Here is a 19,043-nt window from a genome sequence, read left to right as displayed (position 1 = left end):
TCCTCTCTCCTCAGATATCTGAAGCTAAGTAAGCATTTTGTAGTTGAGTTGTATTTTATTTTCAGTTAACAAGCTTAAATGTGTTCTGTAAAAAAAAAAAACAAGCCGTTTGTTTCTTTAGCTTTGGCACTCATTATAAATAGGTAATCTCAGGGTGTTTTCATTGCAACTGGCCACACCATCATGAATAAGTGTTTATAAAGAAAATAGTGAATTATTCGAATGATATAACTGGACACATTCAACCTAAAACATGTCAGCCTGTAACTAATGATGATTACATGAGTGACATTAGAGTTTAGATTTTATTTTGGTTTTTAGAGAAACATGTACATATATACGTATAAACATATATAAACACATATGTACACAAATACATTTACATGAAAAAAAAAGTAAGTAAATAATATTTAATAAATAATAATGGTTATAATAGTGAAAATAATGATAACAATAGCCGAAAAAGGTATAGTCTGAAGCAATAGCTTATATTGACTACCCTTTTTAATCAAATATATATATATTTTCCAAATTGTTATCAATAATACACTTTGCTTATCTCCAGAACAATCATACATTACTATTAAAAATCAGTAAGACCAGTTATGGCGGCCATCGTGAAGAACGTGGCAAACACTGCTCTGCTGCTAATCCTGAAAAATATCTCTGATACACCTAGTTCTGCATGATATAAAGCAGTACGTTGTGCCAAGGGGTGACGTGATGGCGACTATCAGCAAGTCGGGCAGAGAGAAAGGCAAGGAAAAAGGTAAAACCCCAAAACAATCGAGGCTGACTGACTTTAGAGCTGGCGGAGCATCCCAGCAAGCCAATGAGGCTAACGAAGCTAGCGATACGGCCGAGGTGACGCCAACCGGATTAGCGAAGACGTTTGGTGGGGACGAGACGAATGCCATATTAGCAGCAATAGAGGGGTTGAGGACGGAATTCTCCTCCAAGCTGGAGGGATTCATGGTGGTCCTCACTGAAATGAGAAAGGAGTTATGTGACTGCATGAAACAAGTGGCTCAAGCTGAATTGCGGATAGCAATGGTGGAGGACGACTTAGACAAGCTGAACACTAAAGTGCTCTCCGTTAGAGAGCGGAGAGTCTTCACCGAGCGGATCAAGGAGAGAAAAGGGGATTATGCTAGCTAATTACTTATCACAAGTTGATTAAATTCTCCAAAGGGAGGACTGCGGTAACTAACATTACCACAAGTGATTAACAAGTGGATTGATAATCAGTGACATCAGTGACCATTTGCCTGTATTTATAATATACGAACAAGTATATAAAATTAATCAACAACAGAACAGAATATAGAAGGGTGATACCAGAAAATATGCTAAATACATTTTTAAAATGATCTACTAGCACAAAATTGGGATAATATGTATAAATCAAATAATGTAAACTTGGCATACGATGCATTTTTAAGAATATTTAAAAAGTTATATGAAATAAACTGTCCTATAAATAGATTTACCAAAACATCTAATTACATTGGTCATCCCTGGATTACTAGAGGTATACAAAATGCATGCAAAAAGAAAAATACATTATATATAGGTTTTTTAAGAATGAGAACTAAAGAGTCAGAAAATAAATATAAATAAAAATAAATTAACTTGTATCTTAAGAATAGCTAAAAAAAGAATATTATAATAAAATATTACAAAATAATAAAAATAATGTTAAAAGAATATGGAATATATTAAACACTGTAATAAAAAATGGGCACAAACAAGTAAATTATCCAAAGTATTTTTCAATTAATAATAAAGATAATTATGATATGAATGAAGTTGTTGATAGTTTAAACTGTTTTTTTTGTAAATATTGGACCTGAGCTGGCAGAACAAATTTCTGATTCAATAATTGCTATAGAACAAACAGAACCCTACATTGACAGAAATCTGAACTCAATGTTCCTCACAGCAGTTTCTGAGAATAAGGTAATTGATAGTTTTTAAATGCACAAATATAAAATCTACTGATTGTGATGACATTGATATGTTCGTACTGAAAAAGGTTATCGAGGGAATTTCTAAACCCTTAACATACATTTCTAATTTATCATTTCAAACCGGTAAATTTCCAAATAAAATGAAAATAGCAAAAGTGGTACAGTTTAAAACTGGCAACAAACACCTTTTCACAAACTACAGACCAGTCTCATTACTACCTCCAAAATTTTAGAAAAACTCTTTAATAACTGTTTAGACCAATTCATTGATAAACACAAATTAATCACAGAGAGTCAGTGTGGATTTAGAGTTAACTGATCAACAACACTGGCATTAATGGCCTCAATTGAAGAAATTACTAACTCAATAGACCAAAAACAGTATACAGTTGGGGTATTCCTAGACCTAAAGAAAGCATTTGATACCATAAATCACAACATTTTAAATAAAAAACTTGAGCGTTATGGTATCAGGGGATTTGTGTTGAGATGGGTGAAAAGTTATCTCAGTGACAGGAAGCAGTTTGTGAAAATGGGTGTGCACTGCTCTTCATGTTTGGACATTACTTGTGGTGTACCGCAGGGGTCAGTTTTGGGACCCAAGTTATTTATTTTGTATATTAATGATTTATGTAAAGTATCAGAGTCCTTGAAATGTGTTTTATTTGCTGATGATACAAACCTGTTTTTTTTTCAGGGAATAATTTGAAATTGTTGGAGCATAGAATAAATACAGAGTTAAAGAAAATAAAAAATTGGTTTGACAATAACAAGCTATCACTAAATGTCAGTAAAACAAAGTTTATTATTTTTGGGCACAGTGGAGATAAACTAGAACTACAAGTTCATTTAGATGGATGTCAAAGGGTGACTGAAATAAATTTTCTTGGTGTAATAATTGATGATAAAATAAGCTGGAAATCTCACATTAGACATGTACAAGCCAAAGTTTCAAGGGGAATTGCAATATTATATAAAGCAAAGTTTTGAACTACAAATCACTTCATATTTTCATACTGTTCCTTAGTTCTCCCATACTTAAATAATTGTGCAAGTATATGTATATATTGTGCAAGTATATATCATACCAATTCATTATTCCTGTCGTCAAAATTACTCAAATTTACAGATCTTGTAGATGTGCAAACAGCAGAAATAGCATTTAAAGCAAAAAACAAATTATTACCAGCAAATATTCAGAAACTATTTATTGAAAGGGAAGAGGGTTATCAACTAAGGGGACAGTTAAATTTTAAAAGAAGAAATGTTCATACAACGCATAAAGGGTTCTGTATTTCTGTTGTTGGAGCACAATTATGGAACATTCTGAGTATGGAATTAAAGGAATGTCCAAACATAAAAAAAATCAAAGAAAGTTACAAAAATATTATTTTTAAAAGATATAGGGAGGCTGAGTGTGCCTGATTATTATTTATGCATATACATTGTAATATAGGGGGTTGTGTATATGTCTGTATATGCTTGTACTTATGAGTGTATGCATATACACTGCATATTTGTTTATGAATATATTTTTGTATTATATTACTTCAGAGTTAATGAAATGGTAGTTTCAGTATTTATGAAATGTGATTGAGTGAGGGAAAAAAAGATTTTTTTTATTTTTTTGTAATAAGCTTTGGAGAAGGGTGGGATTAAATAAGTTTTATACTTCTTCTCGTTCCTTTTCAAATATGTAAAATTGTTTTGTTTTCTGTTTTATCATTTGTTTAGTTTTTAGTTTTCCATATTTGAAATAAACATTGAAATGAAATGAAAATGAACATTTATGTGTAAAGGAAGGGAGGATGACAAACAACTGATGTGGGTTTGTCTCGTAAGGGTATGTAACTCTGTTTGCTACAAGCCTGGACTGCGTAGATGCCAGTGATGAAGTTTGTAACGTCTTAACTGGAGTTATCTGATTTTTTACCCCTTTTTTTCTTAATGACTTTAATATTAGCATAATATTTATGGTTAAAGAAAACTGAAAATATGCAGACTAACGTGAACTTAAGTTATGAAGCAGCAGAGAGTGTTTTTTTTATTTTTTAGCCTGTCCGTTAGTGCAGGGGTTCTCAACTGGTCTCAGCCCGGGACCCACTTTTTCTCATTGTCATTAAGTCGCGACCCAGTTTTATACAGTATAAAGGGACTCTCCCCCCTGCTATGAATGACGCTCTAATTATACTACTTCCAAAATCAGGAAAGCCATCTAATAAATGTGAAAATATGAGACCAATAAGCCTGAATTCTGATCTAAAAATTATATGTAAAATCCTAGCGAACCGTATTCAAAATTTTATGCCTGAAATAATTAATAAAGATCAAAATGGATTTATAATTGGAAGACAGGGATTTCATCATGTTAGGAGAGTACTGAATATACTAAATTATAGTAAAGAAGCTCTAGATACTGCCCTGCTGTCCCTAGATGGAGAGAAGGCCTTCGATAGGGTTGAATGGCCCTATCTACTCAGAGTATTAGAAAGATTCAGGTTTGGAGAAAATTTCTGGGTACATTTAATATACAACAAACCCACTGCAGAAATTCTGACAAATAGAAATATCTCACAACCAATAGTTATTAAAAGGGGATGCAGGCAGGGATGCCCCTTATCCCCTCTATTGTATACATTAGCGATTGAACCCTTTGCAATAGCTTTACGTTCACACCCACAAATTTACGGAATTTCTCTAGGACAAAGTGAACATAAGATATCTCTTTATGCTGATGATGTCATCATGTTTGTTACAAAATTAAGCAAATCAATTCTGGCTATATTAGAGTTAATAAAATAAATTGGAGATATTTCAGGGTATGCACATTATCAAAGCTGTATGGAGGTCAACTAGGTCATTGAATTTTAAAGTTTTTAAATTAATAAATTGTTGATTCATGATAATTGGATTGATTTATAATTCTTATAGCGTTCTTCTGTAACATGAATATTGGTTTAGTGTTGGTTTTATATGCGTTTCCCCATATCTCCACACAGTAGGTCATGTATGGGAATATGAAAGAACAATATAGCAAATAGAGTGATGATTGATTTAAAATATCTTTCGTTTTATGTAATATTGCAATAGTTTTAGCCATTTTTGTTTTTACATAGTTTATGTGTTGTTTCCAGCATAATTTGTGATCGATTATAACAGCTAGAAATTTGTTTTCATATTTCCTCTCTATATTAACATCAATCCTAATTTTTATATTATTCTTGATTTGTCTATTGCCAAATACTATAAAATTAGTTTTACTCAAATTCAGTGACAATTTGTTCATATCAAACCATTTGTTAAACTCTTTTAATTCCCATTCCACTGTATTCAGAAATTGTTCTAAACTTTGTCCAGAGTAATATAAATTGGTATCATCGGCAAATAAGACACAGTTCATACATTCAGATACTTTACAGATGTCATTTATGTACAATATAAACAGTTTTGGTCCTAGTACTGATCCTTGCGGAACCCCACATGTGATCTTCAATAGATCAGATTGAATATTGCTTATTTGTACATATTGATGTCTATCTTCTAGGTAACTTTTGAGCCATGAATATGCTAGTCCTCTAATCCCATATCTCTCCAGTTTATTCATGAGTAAGTCATGATCTATAGTGTCAAAAACCTTCCTTAGGTCTATAAACACCCCAACAGTATACTCCCTATTATCTATTGCAGTGGAAACCTCCTCTACCAGTTGCATCACTGCCATCGAGGTGGACCTATTTGCTCTAAATCCGTATTGATTATCACTTAGTAATCTGTGTTTATTTATAAAATTATCAAGTCTGTCTACAAATAATTTTTCTAAATCTTGGAGAACTGAGGGAGCAAAGAAACAGGTCTATAGTTGGAGAGCTTGTGTCTGTTTCCATTTTTATATATAGGTATGATTTTAGCTTTTCATTTTCATTTTATTGGGAAAAATACCTGTCTTAAAAGATTGGTTGCAAATATGTGTAATTGGTTTTACTGTGCATTCTAAAGTATCTTTTATCAATGACATGTCAATGTCAGTCGAATCAGTGGATTTTTTGTTTTTGAATTTATTTACAATATCCAAAATTTCCTTTTCCTCAGTTCCCCTAACAAAGATGGAGTGAGTTGTTTTGTTGATATATTCACCCATTTCTTCTGTATTTCTTGTTTTCTCAATCACTTTTGCTAAAGTGGGCCCAACATTCACAAAATAATGATTAAATTCATTTACCATTTCTTTTGTTTCATTTATACTTGTGTTGTCATCTTTTAAAATGTAGTCTATATTGTCTTCTCTTCCTCATCCATTTTTAATAATGCAGTTTAGAACACTCCAAGTCTGTTGAGTGTTGCTCCTATACCTTTCTAACAGTTTCTGGTAATGTTCCTTTTTGCTAAATCTCATCACACTTATTAATTTATTTTTATATATTTTATATTTAATCTCCGCTTCTTTTGTTCTTAATTTTAAAAATTTCTTATATAATATATTTTTCTTTCTACATGCATTAGCAATCCCCTTCGTAATCCAAGGTTTGTTAGCATTTTTAGTCCTTTGTGTTAGTTTTTTTAATGGACAGTTTTTTTCATATAACATAATAAAAGTAGACAAGAATGCCTGATATGCTTTGATTGGATCATGATTTGCATATACCTCTGTCCAGTTTTGTTGCATTAAGTCCATTTTAAGGGCAGTGATAGCTTTTGGAGTTCTGTGTCTTTTCACTTTATTGATACTTGGCCTGTGTTTATTTTGTATATCAACTAAGTTTTGAAAAACTGCAAAAACCGGTAGGTGATCACTTATGTCATTTATGAGCAGTCCCCCAACTATTGCACTATCAATCTTGTAAGTGAATATGTTATCGATTAATGTAGCAGAATATGTTGAATATGTTGTTATTCTAGTTGGTTTTATTATCACTGGAAATAAATTGTAGATGTACATTGTATTGATACAATCAGTCGTTCCTTTGTGTCCATTTGGGTTTAACAAGTCAATATTGAAGTCTCCACATACAATCTGTACCTTGTTGTTGTTTGCTCTGTCAAGCACTTTTGCTAATTTATCTTTAAATGCATTGATGCAAACCCCTGGTGCTTTATACACACAACTAATTAATATATTTTTAGATTGTTTTACATTCATTTCTATTGTTATATATTCCAATATATTATCTATAGCCTTTGACGACGCTGATGCTGAATAGTCCACACATGGTGATTTTGTCTGGCTGTCCTTGCGGTTCCTTGCATGCTGACAAAGGTGATGTTACTAATAATCCTGACGGTGGGTTCTTGATGGTGATCAGTTCTCTGGTCTCGTCTCTGTTGTCTGGCATGGATCATAAAGTGTCTCATTATCCTGATGCACTTCTTGTCGAGGTTTATTCTGTCCTGGTCCTCATGTCCTGGGAGCCCGACTCAAGTTGAGGTTGCACAGCAGTGTGTTGTCTTTACTCCAGGAAGAAGCACTGGAGACCTACATGATGGGTGCAGTAAGAAAGAGACAGAAAAGCAGAATAAATACCAAACACAGTTTGACGTTTTCCTGCGAAATCTGGGAGATGTTTTAGGGTTACACAAACCTCAAAAAACAAAACATTAAATAAGAGTGTTAGGAGCAAAGAGAAGAAGGGGCAGATGTAACATGCTCCAGGTGGGTGATCAGTTCATGTGATGTTCTGCCTTCGTGTTTCAACAGGCCACTGAGTCATCATGTGGTTACAGGTGTGGTTGAAATTCTGTAAACCTCAAATGGTGAGTGTCAGGGCTGGCTCGGATGCCACGCCTTCTACCTCCACAAGAGGCACCCGAGTCAGTCCTAGACTGCGAATGCGCATAAACCGTGTCGTGTTATGCAGCGGTACGCGAGCGTGCATACACCTGTAGTGGTCACGGGCGGGGCACTGCTGGGGCCTGCCCTCACAGGCGCAATCAGCAGTGATCTGTTTCACCTGTTGCCATGGCTTCTTAAGGAAGCTTGTGGAGACGGATCACTGCTGATTTGTTTTGGCTCGCCGACTCGTTCTCAGCCCTTTCCCTGCTTTCTCTAAAGCCAGTACGTTGCGTTCCCGATTAAAGGTGTCTCGCCACCTTATGCTCTCTCTCTCTCTCTCTCTCTCTCTCTCCTCTGTTACTTCCCTACAACTTATTCGAGTAACTATCTCCTGCGCTGCTTATTGACCTCTCCAGTTTTTCTCCATCTGTTTCACTTCCTATCTGTTATACATTTATTTTGGGAAGGTTTTGTTTGTTGTGGCGTTTTGCCTGCTCCCAGTTACTTTCCCTGGCGTTCTTGCTTTTGTTTTTATGCAACGAGTTTTTTCCGCGTCTTTTGATTTGCCTTTTAAATTTTATCTCCCTTCTGACTACGGGTGTTTTTTTGTTCTATTTTTTTCCCGCGTGTTCAGTCGAGTTTAATTTTACACGTTGAGTTTTCCATGTCGTTTTGTGTTGTTTTTGCCACGGTGCGTGTGGGTGCATTTCTCTCTCACTCACGAATTACATCACTGCTTATTGTGCTTGTTCGAGCCGGCACTTGGGTCCATCTCTCTCAGTTTATTCATGCGGTGGGTATGGTGACGTAACCAAGTGATTATTTTTCTTTTTCATAAATCACCTGTGATTGATATAATAAAAATGCCAGGAAAAGCAGATTCACAGTTTCAGTCTTTCTCCCTTGATCCCCGGGCATGATGAGGAACATGGGTAGCAGGGCCATCCTGGTCCAGGGCCTAGGGTTAGGGTTAGTATCTGGGCCTGTATCTGTGGCTAGTGGTGAGTGCATGTGGATGTACAGCTTTCCTGCTGTACAGACAGAAGTGTCACCAGAGCTTCAGGACATCTTTAGGCAACCATCTAGAAGAGCACTTAAATCATGCGAGTTAGTGTGCATATTTACACCTTACGATATCTCTCTCTCTCTGTATGTGTGTATGTTCCTTCTTATTGTCTTTTAACAGAACAAGTACAAACAAACAAGGATTACAAATGAAACTATTAAATAAGAATAATGAAACTGAAACACCTAAATGGTGTTTTGCCCCGGTCTAGGAGGCAAGGTGTAACACTAATGATAAAGAACAACAGAGAAATAGGGGCTTGTATTTTTATATAGGCATTCACAATATATATAGTGGAGGCATATTTCTTCAGGAACCCACCGTGCTCATAATAAACAATAACCATTAAACAAAAAAACTAAACTGCAAACAGTGTCGCTACTCACCCAAGCCACATTTGAGATATTATTTACAATAAATACAATACACAAGCTGTCTACAACTATGTACAATTATTCAAGCAACCAATCCAAAATGGGGCAAAGCAGAATCATCAACCACAAACCACATCAAATCGGTACACACAAACCCAATCAAATTCACAGAACACCTACAAAATCTCTCTCTCTCTAATCTTCTCCCGCCAATTCTGTGTGGTCTTTATCCGACGTTGGGGTACACGTCACGTCCAGTCCACCAATCGATGGGGAATCCAGAGGCAAGGCGTGACTAAGTAGTTAGGGATGAGAGGGGTTGGCGGAGTCCCGAAGATGACAGCGGAGCTGACAAAAACAACAACAGAAACAGCAACAACAATAACAACAACACAAACTACGCAGGGCCATAATAGTAAAGAATACGCACCACAACACTATAGCCTAGAACTGTGGGGCTTTGATTAAAGGAATTTTTACTATAAAAACTTATTTTTACCATCATGACATCTGTGTTGTTTACCCTGTTTAAATGCAGCTATGAACTTCAAGGCTGTAATCAGTAAAATTCTGGTAATGGGACTATAGTTGCTACAGTATTGCTTTCTGTATGTTACGTGGTCTTATTCGTCACGGTCGTCATGGTCGTCAGGTTCCGTGTCTTTCATCGCTTCCTGGGCTGATACAGGGATGCTCTTCTGCTGGAAGAAGATGTGGCCAGCCAGTTCAGTCATATCAGAACCGTCATGGAAAACTTTCATCAAACCAGTCTGAGTGACCGAGAATGCACATGGTCATGATGACAATGATGATGATGGCTTTATTGAGGACAATTACATTGAAGCCAGTAAAAGGTACACGACTGAGGAAGAGGAAGAGGAGAGTGATGACGATCTGGATATTAATTTCAAAATAGATTGATTTGGCTTTTTCATTTGATTAAGGGTTACTGTGATATGTGAGAAGTGGGATGCCATCAAAACTGCCCAGAAGCAGCATCTAATAATGCAAGATGGCATGAAAGAAAAGATTAGAGTATAACAAACTTTACCTGCAAGGACAGAGGTGCAGAGAGGGGGGTGGGGTGGGGGGGAATGACTGCTGACTCTTGAGAATGAGAGAAAAATGCTGAAATTGGGATGTGCTGATATTGAGACTGGGGAAAGGGCTTCAGCAAGCTCCTGGTGAATGACAGAACACTGGAAATGAGATGGAGATGGAAAAAGAGAAACCACGGGAAATCAGGTGGAAGCAGGTCAAACCTGGTGAGGCAGGAGAAGGAGTCTGAGAGACAGGGAGTGAAAAAGAGACTCTTCAGTAGCAAGAGACATAGAGGCCAGAAAAACCAAAGAACATGGCAAGTATAAGAATGTAAGCATTGCAAGGAGCAGTCTCAGACATTCAGAGCTGTCTCTGAGGTGGAGAGAGAGAGAGAGAGCAGGAGTCAAGTGATTAAGGAAAGAGTAGAATATAGTCTATCTAGAGATTAAGGTAACAGATCCACAAGTTACCTTAATAATTCAAAATGTGTTGTCTGTTGAATTGTCTTACCCTCCAAAACAATTAGTATTTAGGTCATCACCTAGGTCATTATATGCAAAAGTGCTGAACATGTTGTCATAATTTATAAGTCATCATTTAACATTTATTTATTTAGTTAATTTTTTTGTTACATTTTGGTAATTTATCCTAATTTGAACATTTAGTTACAGTAAGAAAGGGAGTTTGTGAAGGTTTAGATCAACCAATGGTTTCAGCCATAGGTCAGAGGTGCGTCTCATGAACCTTTACTGTAATTGGTATAGATGCTAAACACTGCAGTATCACAAAGTCTTATAATGGAAAGACAAGGCCATGTGCAGGGTGAACAGCCAAAAAGAGGAGTAAGACTTTGTGGTGTAGAGGTAAGACTGTGTGGTGTAAGGCTGAGGGGACAAAATAGTGAAATACTGTAAGGGCAAGGATTGTGGACCATGTTTTACATGTAAGTCATGGTCTTACAATGGCTGAAGCTGGTAGTCGGGTGCAGCCAAATATTGGAAGAACAACTGTGTCTTCAATCATTCAAACATTTCATAGAGAAAACATGTATGTAATTCAGAATTCAGAAATGTGCTCTCTGCTGTAATGCACATTGACATAAATTCTGCCGTTATTCAAATTTTTTTGTTGCAATTTTGCATTCTCATACAATACAGGACAGAGCTGGGCAACCAACGGCCCGCGGCCCACATCCGGCCCGTTGTGCGTCCCTGTCCGGCCCGCGAGGCAATAATAAATAAAACAAATATCTATGTCGTGCGTGCAATACAACTGTGACGCTTTTATTTTGAAAGTGCTACGTTTGTGTTAATTCCGTGTGGACGTACGTGCGTGTGTGTGTGAGCTGTGCGAGAAACACTAGGTGATCAGCGACAAGTTAAAAGCGGAGGACAAATTTAGATTGGGGTGTAAAAATCACAAGAGACAAAATATGGCACATTTCATTTTATTTTTAATGAGTGTTTTATTGAAGTGTATGTAAAACATACAGAATAGGCAGTAAAATAATCTATATTAGCCATCATTTGTAATTTATGAAACATCACATTTCACTTCATATTCTTTAAGAATCATTTTAGTTGCCAAAGAAAGTTAAAAGTTGTATCCTTTGACATATTCTTCGTAGAAGGACATTACTACGTTCAACACAGTATCTCATACTTAGAATTACATGAATTCTAAACATAAAAATTACGATTCTCTCTCTCTGTGTTAATGATAATGGGTTAATGATAATGTATGCATCATTAAAGAGGTTTTAAGTCCATAATGATAAAAAACCTACAAAGGGTTATTACAGGGTTATTTCAGTGGCAATTCACATTATTATCCATAAAAATGGATTACTCGTAATTACAACATATGTCTTTGTGAATTAAGTATTGTAGTGCATATTTCTGGGTATTTACGATCAATCTTATGTTCTCTCATATTACAAATATGTTTACGTCAGTTACGACACTTAAGCACTTACTAAGCATTTCGTTAAGTTTCATGGTCAATGAAAATCAAGTCTGGAAAAGTATTCAGTGTTGCCATTAACGAGGTCACCGTTGGCTTGCTAATTCGCAGACGTTTTTGAAGCAACGTCAACCCTGATTTTGCTGAGTGTTACGGATGCTGCCGCCCACACCACTGTTTGTTCAGAGTTTGGCCTTCCCTGGGGTGAGCTGGAGATTTTGCAGTTTCAAGGCCATGCTCATGTTCCCACTAATCTTCAGCTTGCCTTGGAAAAAGGCCTTTTGAAGGGAGAGAAAGAGAGAGAAAGGGAGGGGGAGAGAGAAAGGGAGGGAGAGAGAGAGAGGGGGAGGGAGAGAGAGGGGAGGAGGTGTCAAAGCATTTTCAGCACAAGGTTAAATTCTGTATCAAAGGTTCGGTGACTGTGGACACAGGGTATATTAGAAATGCACGGATAAACATTATATGCTTTAAATGTTGTGAATGGAAGTCATGAAGCCACATTTACAGCACTGTTTACAAATCTTGCCAAGTTGTCGTGACCTCCGTATAGTGGTTACATTTCACGTTGTGCACTACATGGGAGACAGTAACTTGTCTTTGTTTGTTTTTACCAGATTTCTGAGCAGACTGGAATTCATTTAAAGCCAGACATTCACTTCAAATCAGAGTTAATCATCTTTAAAGAACTCACAGTCTGTGGATTCAGTTTCCCAGTCATCAAGTCAAGGAGGTCAGCGTCTCCCATGGAGATTGTGCAGTCTGCTTTCTTCCCTGGAGGGGGTGAGGAACAGCAAACTTACTGCACCGTTACAGACACCAGCAACACGAACCTCTTTGGTCAACAAGTAACTACAAAATTCTTATTTTTCAGGAGTCTGAGCTTTATTTAGAATTGATTCGTTTGAGAAAGAAAGAGAAAGTGCCTTCACATGTGTAGCTTATGTACTTCAATTTGCTTACAAGCTGACTGAGATTCAAAGAGGGGAGGACCTTGCGGGTTCTCTGGGGGTCCCCCCCCCCCTCCATTTTCTTTCTCAGACATTTAAATTCACATACTGCAGTGTCTTGTTTAATCGGGTGCCCTGCAATTCTATTAGCCCCCCCAGCCAGGCAGCATTGTGCAAGATTTTCCCCACAGTGATGCCAAAACAGGTCGATGGGCAGATGCTGTTAGCTCCCCCTGCAGGAGGGCGAGGGGAACACACACCTGCGTCGTTGTCCACCGAGCCCCTGCCGTTCTTCACGTCCACTACCCACAGTGCTTCACTGCCGCCAGACCCGGCTCTTACTTTGAAGGCAAACACACCACCGATTTTCTTCACATACGCCTCCCCTTCCTGTGTGAAGGAACAGGAAGAGACTGAGTATGGGCTGAAGAGGTCACGACCTCAGAACGAGGCATAGTGAAAGCTCGCTCGCCACAGGTGATGACCAGGCCTACGATGATGCCACGTAGACAATTAAATGTCTCCTTTTAGATTCTTCTTTTAGAAATGTATTAGATTGACTGAAGCTTTTACACTGAAGAAAACAATTCTGAAATGTTAAAACGTTACCTCCTTCAGCCTCTTCTCAATCTCTTTGAAAACTCCATGAGATTTGAACCCCTCCAAGCCAGTGGAGGCGCTGGTGGGTACAGCAGCTATCCGTGACCTGAGAAGAAACACACAAATGAACATTTCCACATTGTACATAACGTGTCTGTGTGTGTGCATGATGAAAGCAGTCCAAGGTCCTGGAGAAGTACCAACAAGCTGTAATAATTTAAACTGTAAACTGTGATAACTTATACTGAACTGTAAACTTATATTGAACTGTAAACTGTAATAACAAAATATTGAAAAAGGCATACAGTTGTTTTCTATTTGAGAAACACAATTTTCTGACTGACAGGACAGAAATTGCCAAGGACATTAATGTCTCAGCTTGCACAAACAATACATTAAGCGTGAATTTTCATGCACATTAGCACCCACACCAAACCAGTTCTCTGCAATTATTGCCGGAGCTACGTGAGCCAACGTGAGCTAACGTGAGCTAACGTGAGGTTATGCTCCTCGAGTACAGTCTCCACTCACCTTGTCTCCTGAGGGAATCCCATCTTGTAAAGGGTGACGACCACAGCACCGCCTAGTCCGATGTTGTGCTGCAGGGCGACCTTTGCCCCGGGAACCTGCCTCTTGCCGGCCTCCCCCCTTAACTGCCAGCACAGCTCTGCACACTGCGCCAGGCCTGAGCAATCAAAACAGAGCACACTGTAAGGTTCAAAGACTCGAGGAAGAGTTCATTCACCCGAGTTCAGAAACTGCAGAGGGAAAAAGAGGTTCAGAGAACCAACAAAGTAGGTTAAAGTACAAAATTAGTAAGATAAAGAGGATGATCTAGTACTCTGGGTACCAAAGTACTCTGGGTGTAGAGCACAGATTATGCCCACATGGTCCAAATGTTTTTTGCTGATACTCATTTTTATTATAGTGCTTGAAAAGCCCTACATTGTTTTTTTTTTTTTTTAATCTCTCCGAGCGCGTTATCCCCCGCCACATTAATGTCTGTATTCACAGGGTTATTACTGTAATGCCTTAGCCCACAGCAATAGCTCTCTCGTACATGAATTTTCATGTGTAATGAGCTGCCAACATTTCACTACCTCATTATTATTACCATCTCAGCTGTTCTAATGAATACATCACCCTCCCCCCAGTACTAAGGGTCTAATGGAAGCACAAATGAAGCTAACCTAATTTCATACAGTGCTAAGTGGAGATGATTTAAGCCTTTTAATAAACAACAATTTTGTATGAGAACAAAAGCTATTGCTACTACTATGTAAATGAACTTATATTGTATAAGGACAGATCTTTGGAGCCTGGCTTAGCAAAAATCACATTTGGGCACATTTGGAGCAGTCTCATCTCTCAGGAAGAGGCATCGAGAGTCCCAATGAGAACATGGGCCCATTACTATCACTGCTAGAGCCATAATATTCTCCCAGACAGCACATCAAATGGGGCTCAGTGTGAAAATCCCCCAAGTTGAGCCTAAGGTCACACTGCAATATGAATGGCGCCCCCTGATAGTAGTTGTTTAAAAATACAAATTGTTGCACGAGGAAAAGAAACAAAAACTCCCATTTGAAAGAAAAAGTCCTATTTGACTCAGTTGTGAGAGTGGGTGGGGAATGTGAAAGCCCATCTGGAGGTTGTACCTGTAGCTCCGAGAGGGTGTCCCTTCGAGATGAGACCTCCGCTGGGGTTAATGACCCACCTGCCCCCGTAGGTGTTGTCTCCCCTGTCGATGAGCTCTCCAGCCTTACCTGGGAATAGATCGGCAAGTCAGCGAGCGCTCGGGCCCACCACAACCGTCCAAAGCTCAAAGCCGAGCGCTTATGGTTGAAGCGTAAAAGGCGGCGGGGCCCGGTGGCTGTGGACTGGCGGTCCAAGAGCGGAGCAGTGAGGCGTACCCTCGGGGCACAGGCCCAGGGCCTCGTAGGTGATGAGCTCGTTGGCGGAGAAGCAGTCGTGGAGCTCGATGACGTTGACGTCGGACGGCATCAGGCCTGCTGCTCCATAGCACTTTTGGGCTGCGAGGCGACTCATGTCATAGCCGACCTAGGAAGCAGAGCAACGGCACGAGGCTTTGACGTGTGGTTCTCACGCTACGCGCACTCCCGTTTTACCAGCTTTATTGTTTGAAGACCGAACCAGCAAATCCTCTTAGTACTAGCGAGTTTCTTTTATAGGATGAGCTTCATATTACGGGATAGGGCATCTTGCGTAATATCTGTAGAAAGTTTTGAGAAATTTTCCCCCTCCCCCACCCCCAGATACTGCGGCGAGATACCCGCTCACCATCTTGATGCAGCTGTTCTCGTTGAAGGTGCTGGCCACGTCAGTGACCATCTCCTGGGCGACAATCTCCACCGCTTTGGCCTGCAGCCCGTATCTCCTCACGAAGGCCTCACTGGCCAGCACAGCGGCACCAGCCCCGTCCGACGTGGGGCTGCAACACACACACACACACACACACACACACACACACATTGTTAAATTGTTAAACACGCACGTTTTCACGTGCCAGGCGCTTCGGTACATTGTTCATGATGACAAAGTCCGTCCTAATGAAGACCAGGACCCGTAGAGGGAAGCGGACCACCTACCAACACTGGAGCAGCGTGAGGAACTCGAACACTTTGCGCGACTTGATGACCTGGTCCAGAGTGTACTCGTCCTGAAACTGAGAGTAGCTGAAGGGGGACACAGGGTGGAGGGAGGGGCGGGGCAGACACCGGGTGGTGAAACAGTCTATATCTGCTCTTTGGCATCAGCAGAGAACAGAAAATAACTATTTTCCTCACTGTATTCATTTTTCCCCCAAAACTCGAATCTGGTTTTCTCCCTGTTGTGAACGCTCAGTTCTGTAACCAAAGCCACCTGCAGCTGCACCAGCTCATTTGCTAGTAACAGACAGATGGCAAGTGCAGCTTAATCCATTCAAACTACCTCAGTTCAAGTCAACCACAGGCTAAATGATGGATTTTATGCATGATTTCAACAAACAAGGCAAATTTGGACATCCACAACACCCCACAGCCCTCAGCTGGAGATGCTCACTGACAGAACTTACGGGTTGTTAGTAGAATGTTTGTGGTTCTTCCAGGCAATTTTGGCAAAGTGCTCTGGTTTGGTACCTAGAATAAACAACATGCAGCATGTCACAGTTCACTCCTGAATTCCCCACAGTAAACACAAACATATTTGTAGAACAGTACTCAAAAACAGCACTCAAAACAAAAATGTATCTACAAAAAGTCAACAGTTTATATCCACACATTCTTTGTCAGTAACTAATCTTAAAGGCTACTCTCTAGCACCATCTGCTGGAGAGAGAAATAAAAATTCACACTTTGACTTCATAATGGATTTTATTTGTGCATTTGAAGTATGATAAAGTTCAGAATGTCTTACCATACTTCTCCATGTGTTCCTTGCCGGCATTCCCAAACATCTGAGGCGCGGCCGGGGCTGCTGCAATGCCGTACCGGTTTATCATCACCTCCATGTGTTTGTCCATGGGATTGGTCCTGTCCATGTACTGCACAGTTGGAGGCTTAGTGAGACATCGGATGAGACACGGCGCTACGCCGTTTTCCTACTGACGTTCTGGGAGGCGTGGCCTACCTTGGAGGACAAGGATCCCCGCTCCATCTTCTCAAAGCCCAAGGCGAGCACGCAGTCGGCCAAGCCTGGAAACCAGAGAGACGAGACGTTAAAGGCTCACGCGTGAAGACACACAGGTGCGCTTCTGCTGGTATGTCTCGGAGAGCCCTGAAAGCCGCTGGCCACACCTCCCTGGATGAGCTGGCGGGCCATGAAGAGGGCCGTGGAGCCAGTGGAGCAGTTGTTGTTGACGTTGATTATAGGAATGCCAGTCAACCCCAGGCTGTGGTAAATAGCCCTCTGGCCACATGTGGAATCACCTTCAGAAAAACAGGCAACAGAAACATTAGCTACAAAGCCACCTTGTGTCATGGCATAATGTAAGAGATGATAGTATGGTAGCTACTGAGCTGGGATACCGTATACATAGCCTACACAGGCTTGCTCTACAGCAGAATATGGGACTCCTGCGTCTGCCAAAGCTTTCTCCCCTAGAAGGAATTGAAGCCATGTCAGATTAGGCATGGTTTTCTATTCTTCCAAAGATCCTTGTTTCAGGGCTTTCATAATAAAAGGGAGAAAGTATACCTGCTTCTTTGGCCATGTCTGGATAATCACCATCTCTTGCCCCTGGCTTATCAAACTGGGAGTACAGAATGATTAAACAAAAACATCACATTTTAACACTTTATAGACAGCAAACAGTTTACTCAAACAAAACAGTCCAGAGACTATTCTTAACCCTGACACTAGAGGGCTGATTTCTGAGACATTAATGGCAGTGTAATCTAACTGGAATTCTATGACCGATGGTCCATGGTCATGTAACAGCCTTGAACTCTGTACGGAGTTGAAGTTACATAAATACCAGAAGATTATTATTATTTATTAATTATGTGCATCTTAATGTTCATGTGATTAGAGCCAGTACACAATGTAATATTTTGTTGTATGACCAATATAGTTTACCTAGCCAGCTAGCTAGACTAACTACACCTAGCTAGCTTAACTGCCTAAATACGTTAGGTCCACAAAATCCCTTTATTACAAACTATCCGCATTTTCCTCGCACATTAGCGATATTAGCTGTTCCTGGCTAACATAACAGCTTACTTGGGTTAATTTTGCCACGCGAAACACATATCCTAGGCTAGCTAGTTGACCTATAAATCAGCTCTATACAGTAGCTCTATAAGTTGATATCCGGATAACCAGGTCGCTCCCAACACACACACTATAACGCTGCGTGTCATTACGTTATGACCACTACACACCATCATAGTAAATACATATTTACGTTATCTAGTAGCTACCTACACTCAGCAGCAAAGCAGTTACATCGCTAACGCTTTCTAATGGAGAATTAACACGCGTTTACCTTGGTCATCCCCACTCCAACGACAAATACTCTGTTGTTTGCGGGACCCATGTCAGAAACGGCTGGTGCAGTGAAGACGGACCACAGGAGACCGTGAGCTGGCCGAGGTTCAGACCTTCACCACAGATGGGGACGTGTGACACGCCGAGCTCTTGCGCAAACGTGCACAAACGCCCTTTAGATCTCTCCTTAAAGTTTTCCTCTCCTTCTTTAAATCCTGTTTCCTACTTCTGGTGCCCTTTCAGCTACCCCAGTAATTCCTTAAGACACCTTTTCAGTGCAACAACTTGCATCTGTAACTTGCATTTTTATGATCGTTTAACCTATTC

At 39.5% G+C, this 19,043-nt stretch overlaps 1 protein-coding gene across 1 annotated transcript; it reads right to left on the bottom strand.

Annotated features, from left to right (window-relative positions):
* Positions 1-11,658: 11,658 nt before the first annotated feature.
* scp2a (sterol carrier protein 2a) lies at positions 11,659-18,987 on the bottom strand. Its single transcript, XM_076972862.1, has 16 exons — positions 18,715-18,987; positions 17,925-17,979; positions 17,756-17,827; positions 17,525-17,656; positions 17,358-17,422; positions 17,145-17,271; positions 16,804-16,867; positions 16,337-16,423; positions 16,029-16,179; positions 15,641-15,788; positions 15,386-15,493; positions 14,259-14,412; positions 13,737-13,833; positions 13,388-13,517; positions 12,872-12,951; positions 11,659-12,458 (listed from the first exon to the last, which is right to left on the bottom strand). Exons 1-16 carry the CDS (start codon positions 18,763-18,765, stop codon positions 12,363-12,365), a joined length of 1,617 nt encoding a protein of 538 aa, XP_076828977.1. The 5' UTR covers positions 18,766-18,987; the 3' UTR covers positions 11,659-12,362.
* Between the last annotated feature and the right edge of the window lie 56 nt (positions 18,988-19,043).

Source organism: Brachyhypopomus gauderio, chromosome 14 (genome assembly GCF_052324685.1).
Source record: "Brachyhypopomus gauderio isolate BG-103 chromosome 14, BGAUD_0.2, whole genome shotgun sequence".
NCBI classification, from domain to species: Eukaryota; Metazoa; Chordata; class Actinopteri; order Gymnotiformes; family Hypopomidae; genus Brachyhypopomus; species Brachyhypopomus gauderio.
Note: the sequence above shows the minus strand (reverse complement) of the source record. Positions and strands in the feature narration are given on the sequence as shown.

What these genes read in the sequence shown, in the direction of transcription:
- scp2a (XM_076972862.1), bottom strand. Translation starts at nt 18,765, where the DNA reads ATGGGTCCCGCAAACAACAGAGTATTTGTCGTTGGAGTGGGGATGACC. An exon ending in GGATTCCCTCAGGAGACAAG is followed by an intron (nt 13,834 to 14,258) that starts GTGAGTGGAGAC and finishes GTTTCTTCTCAG; the next exon opens with GTCACGGATAGCTGCTGTAC. An exon ending in TTGAGAAGAGGCTGAAGGAG is followed by an intron (nt 13,518 to 13,736) that starts GTAACGTTTTAA and finishes TCCTTCACACAG; the next exon opens with GAAGGGGAGGCGTATGTGAA.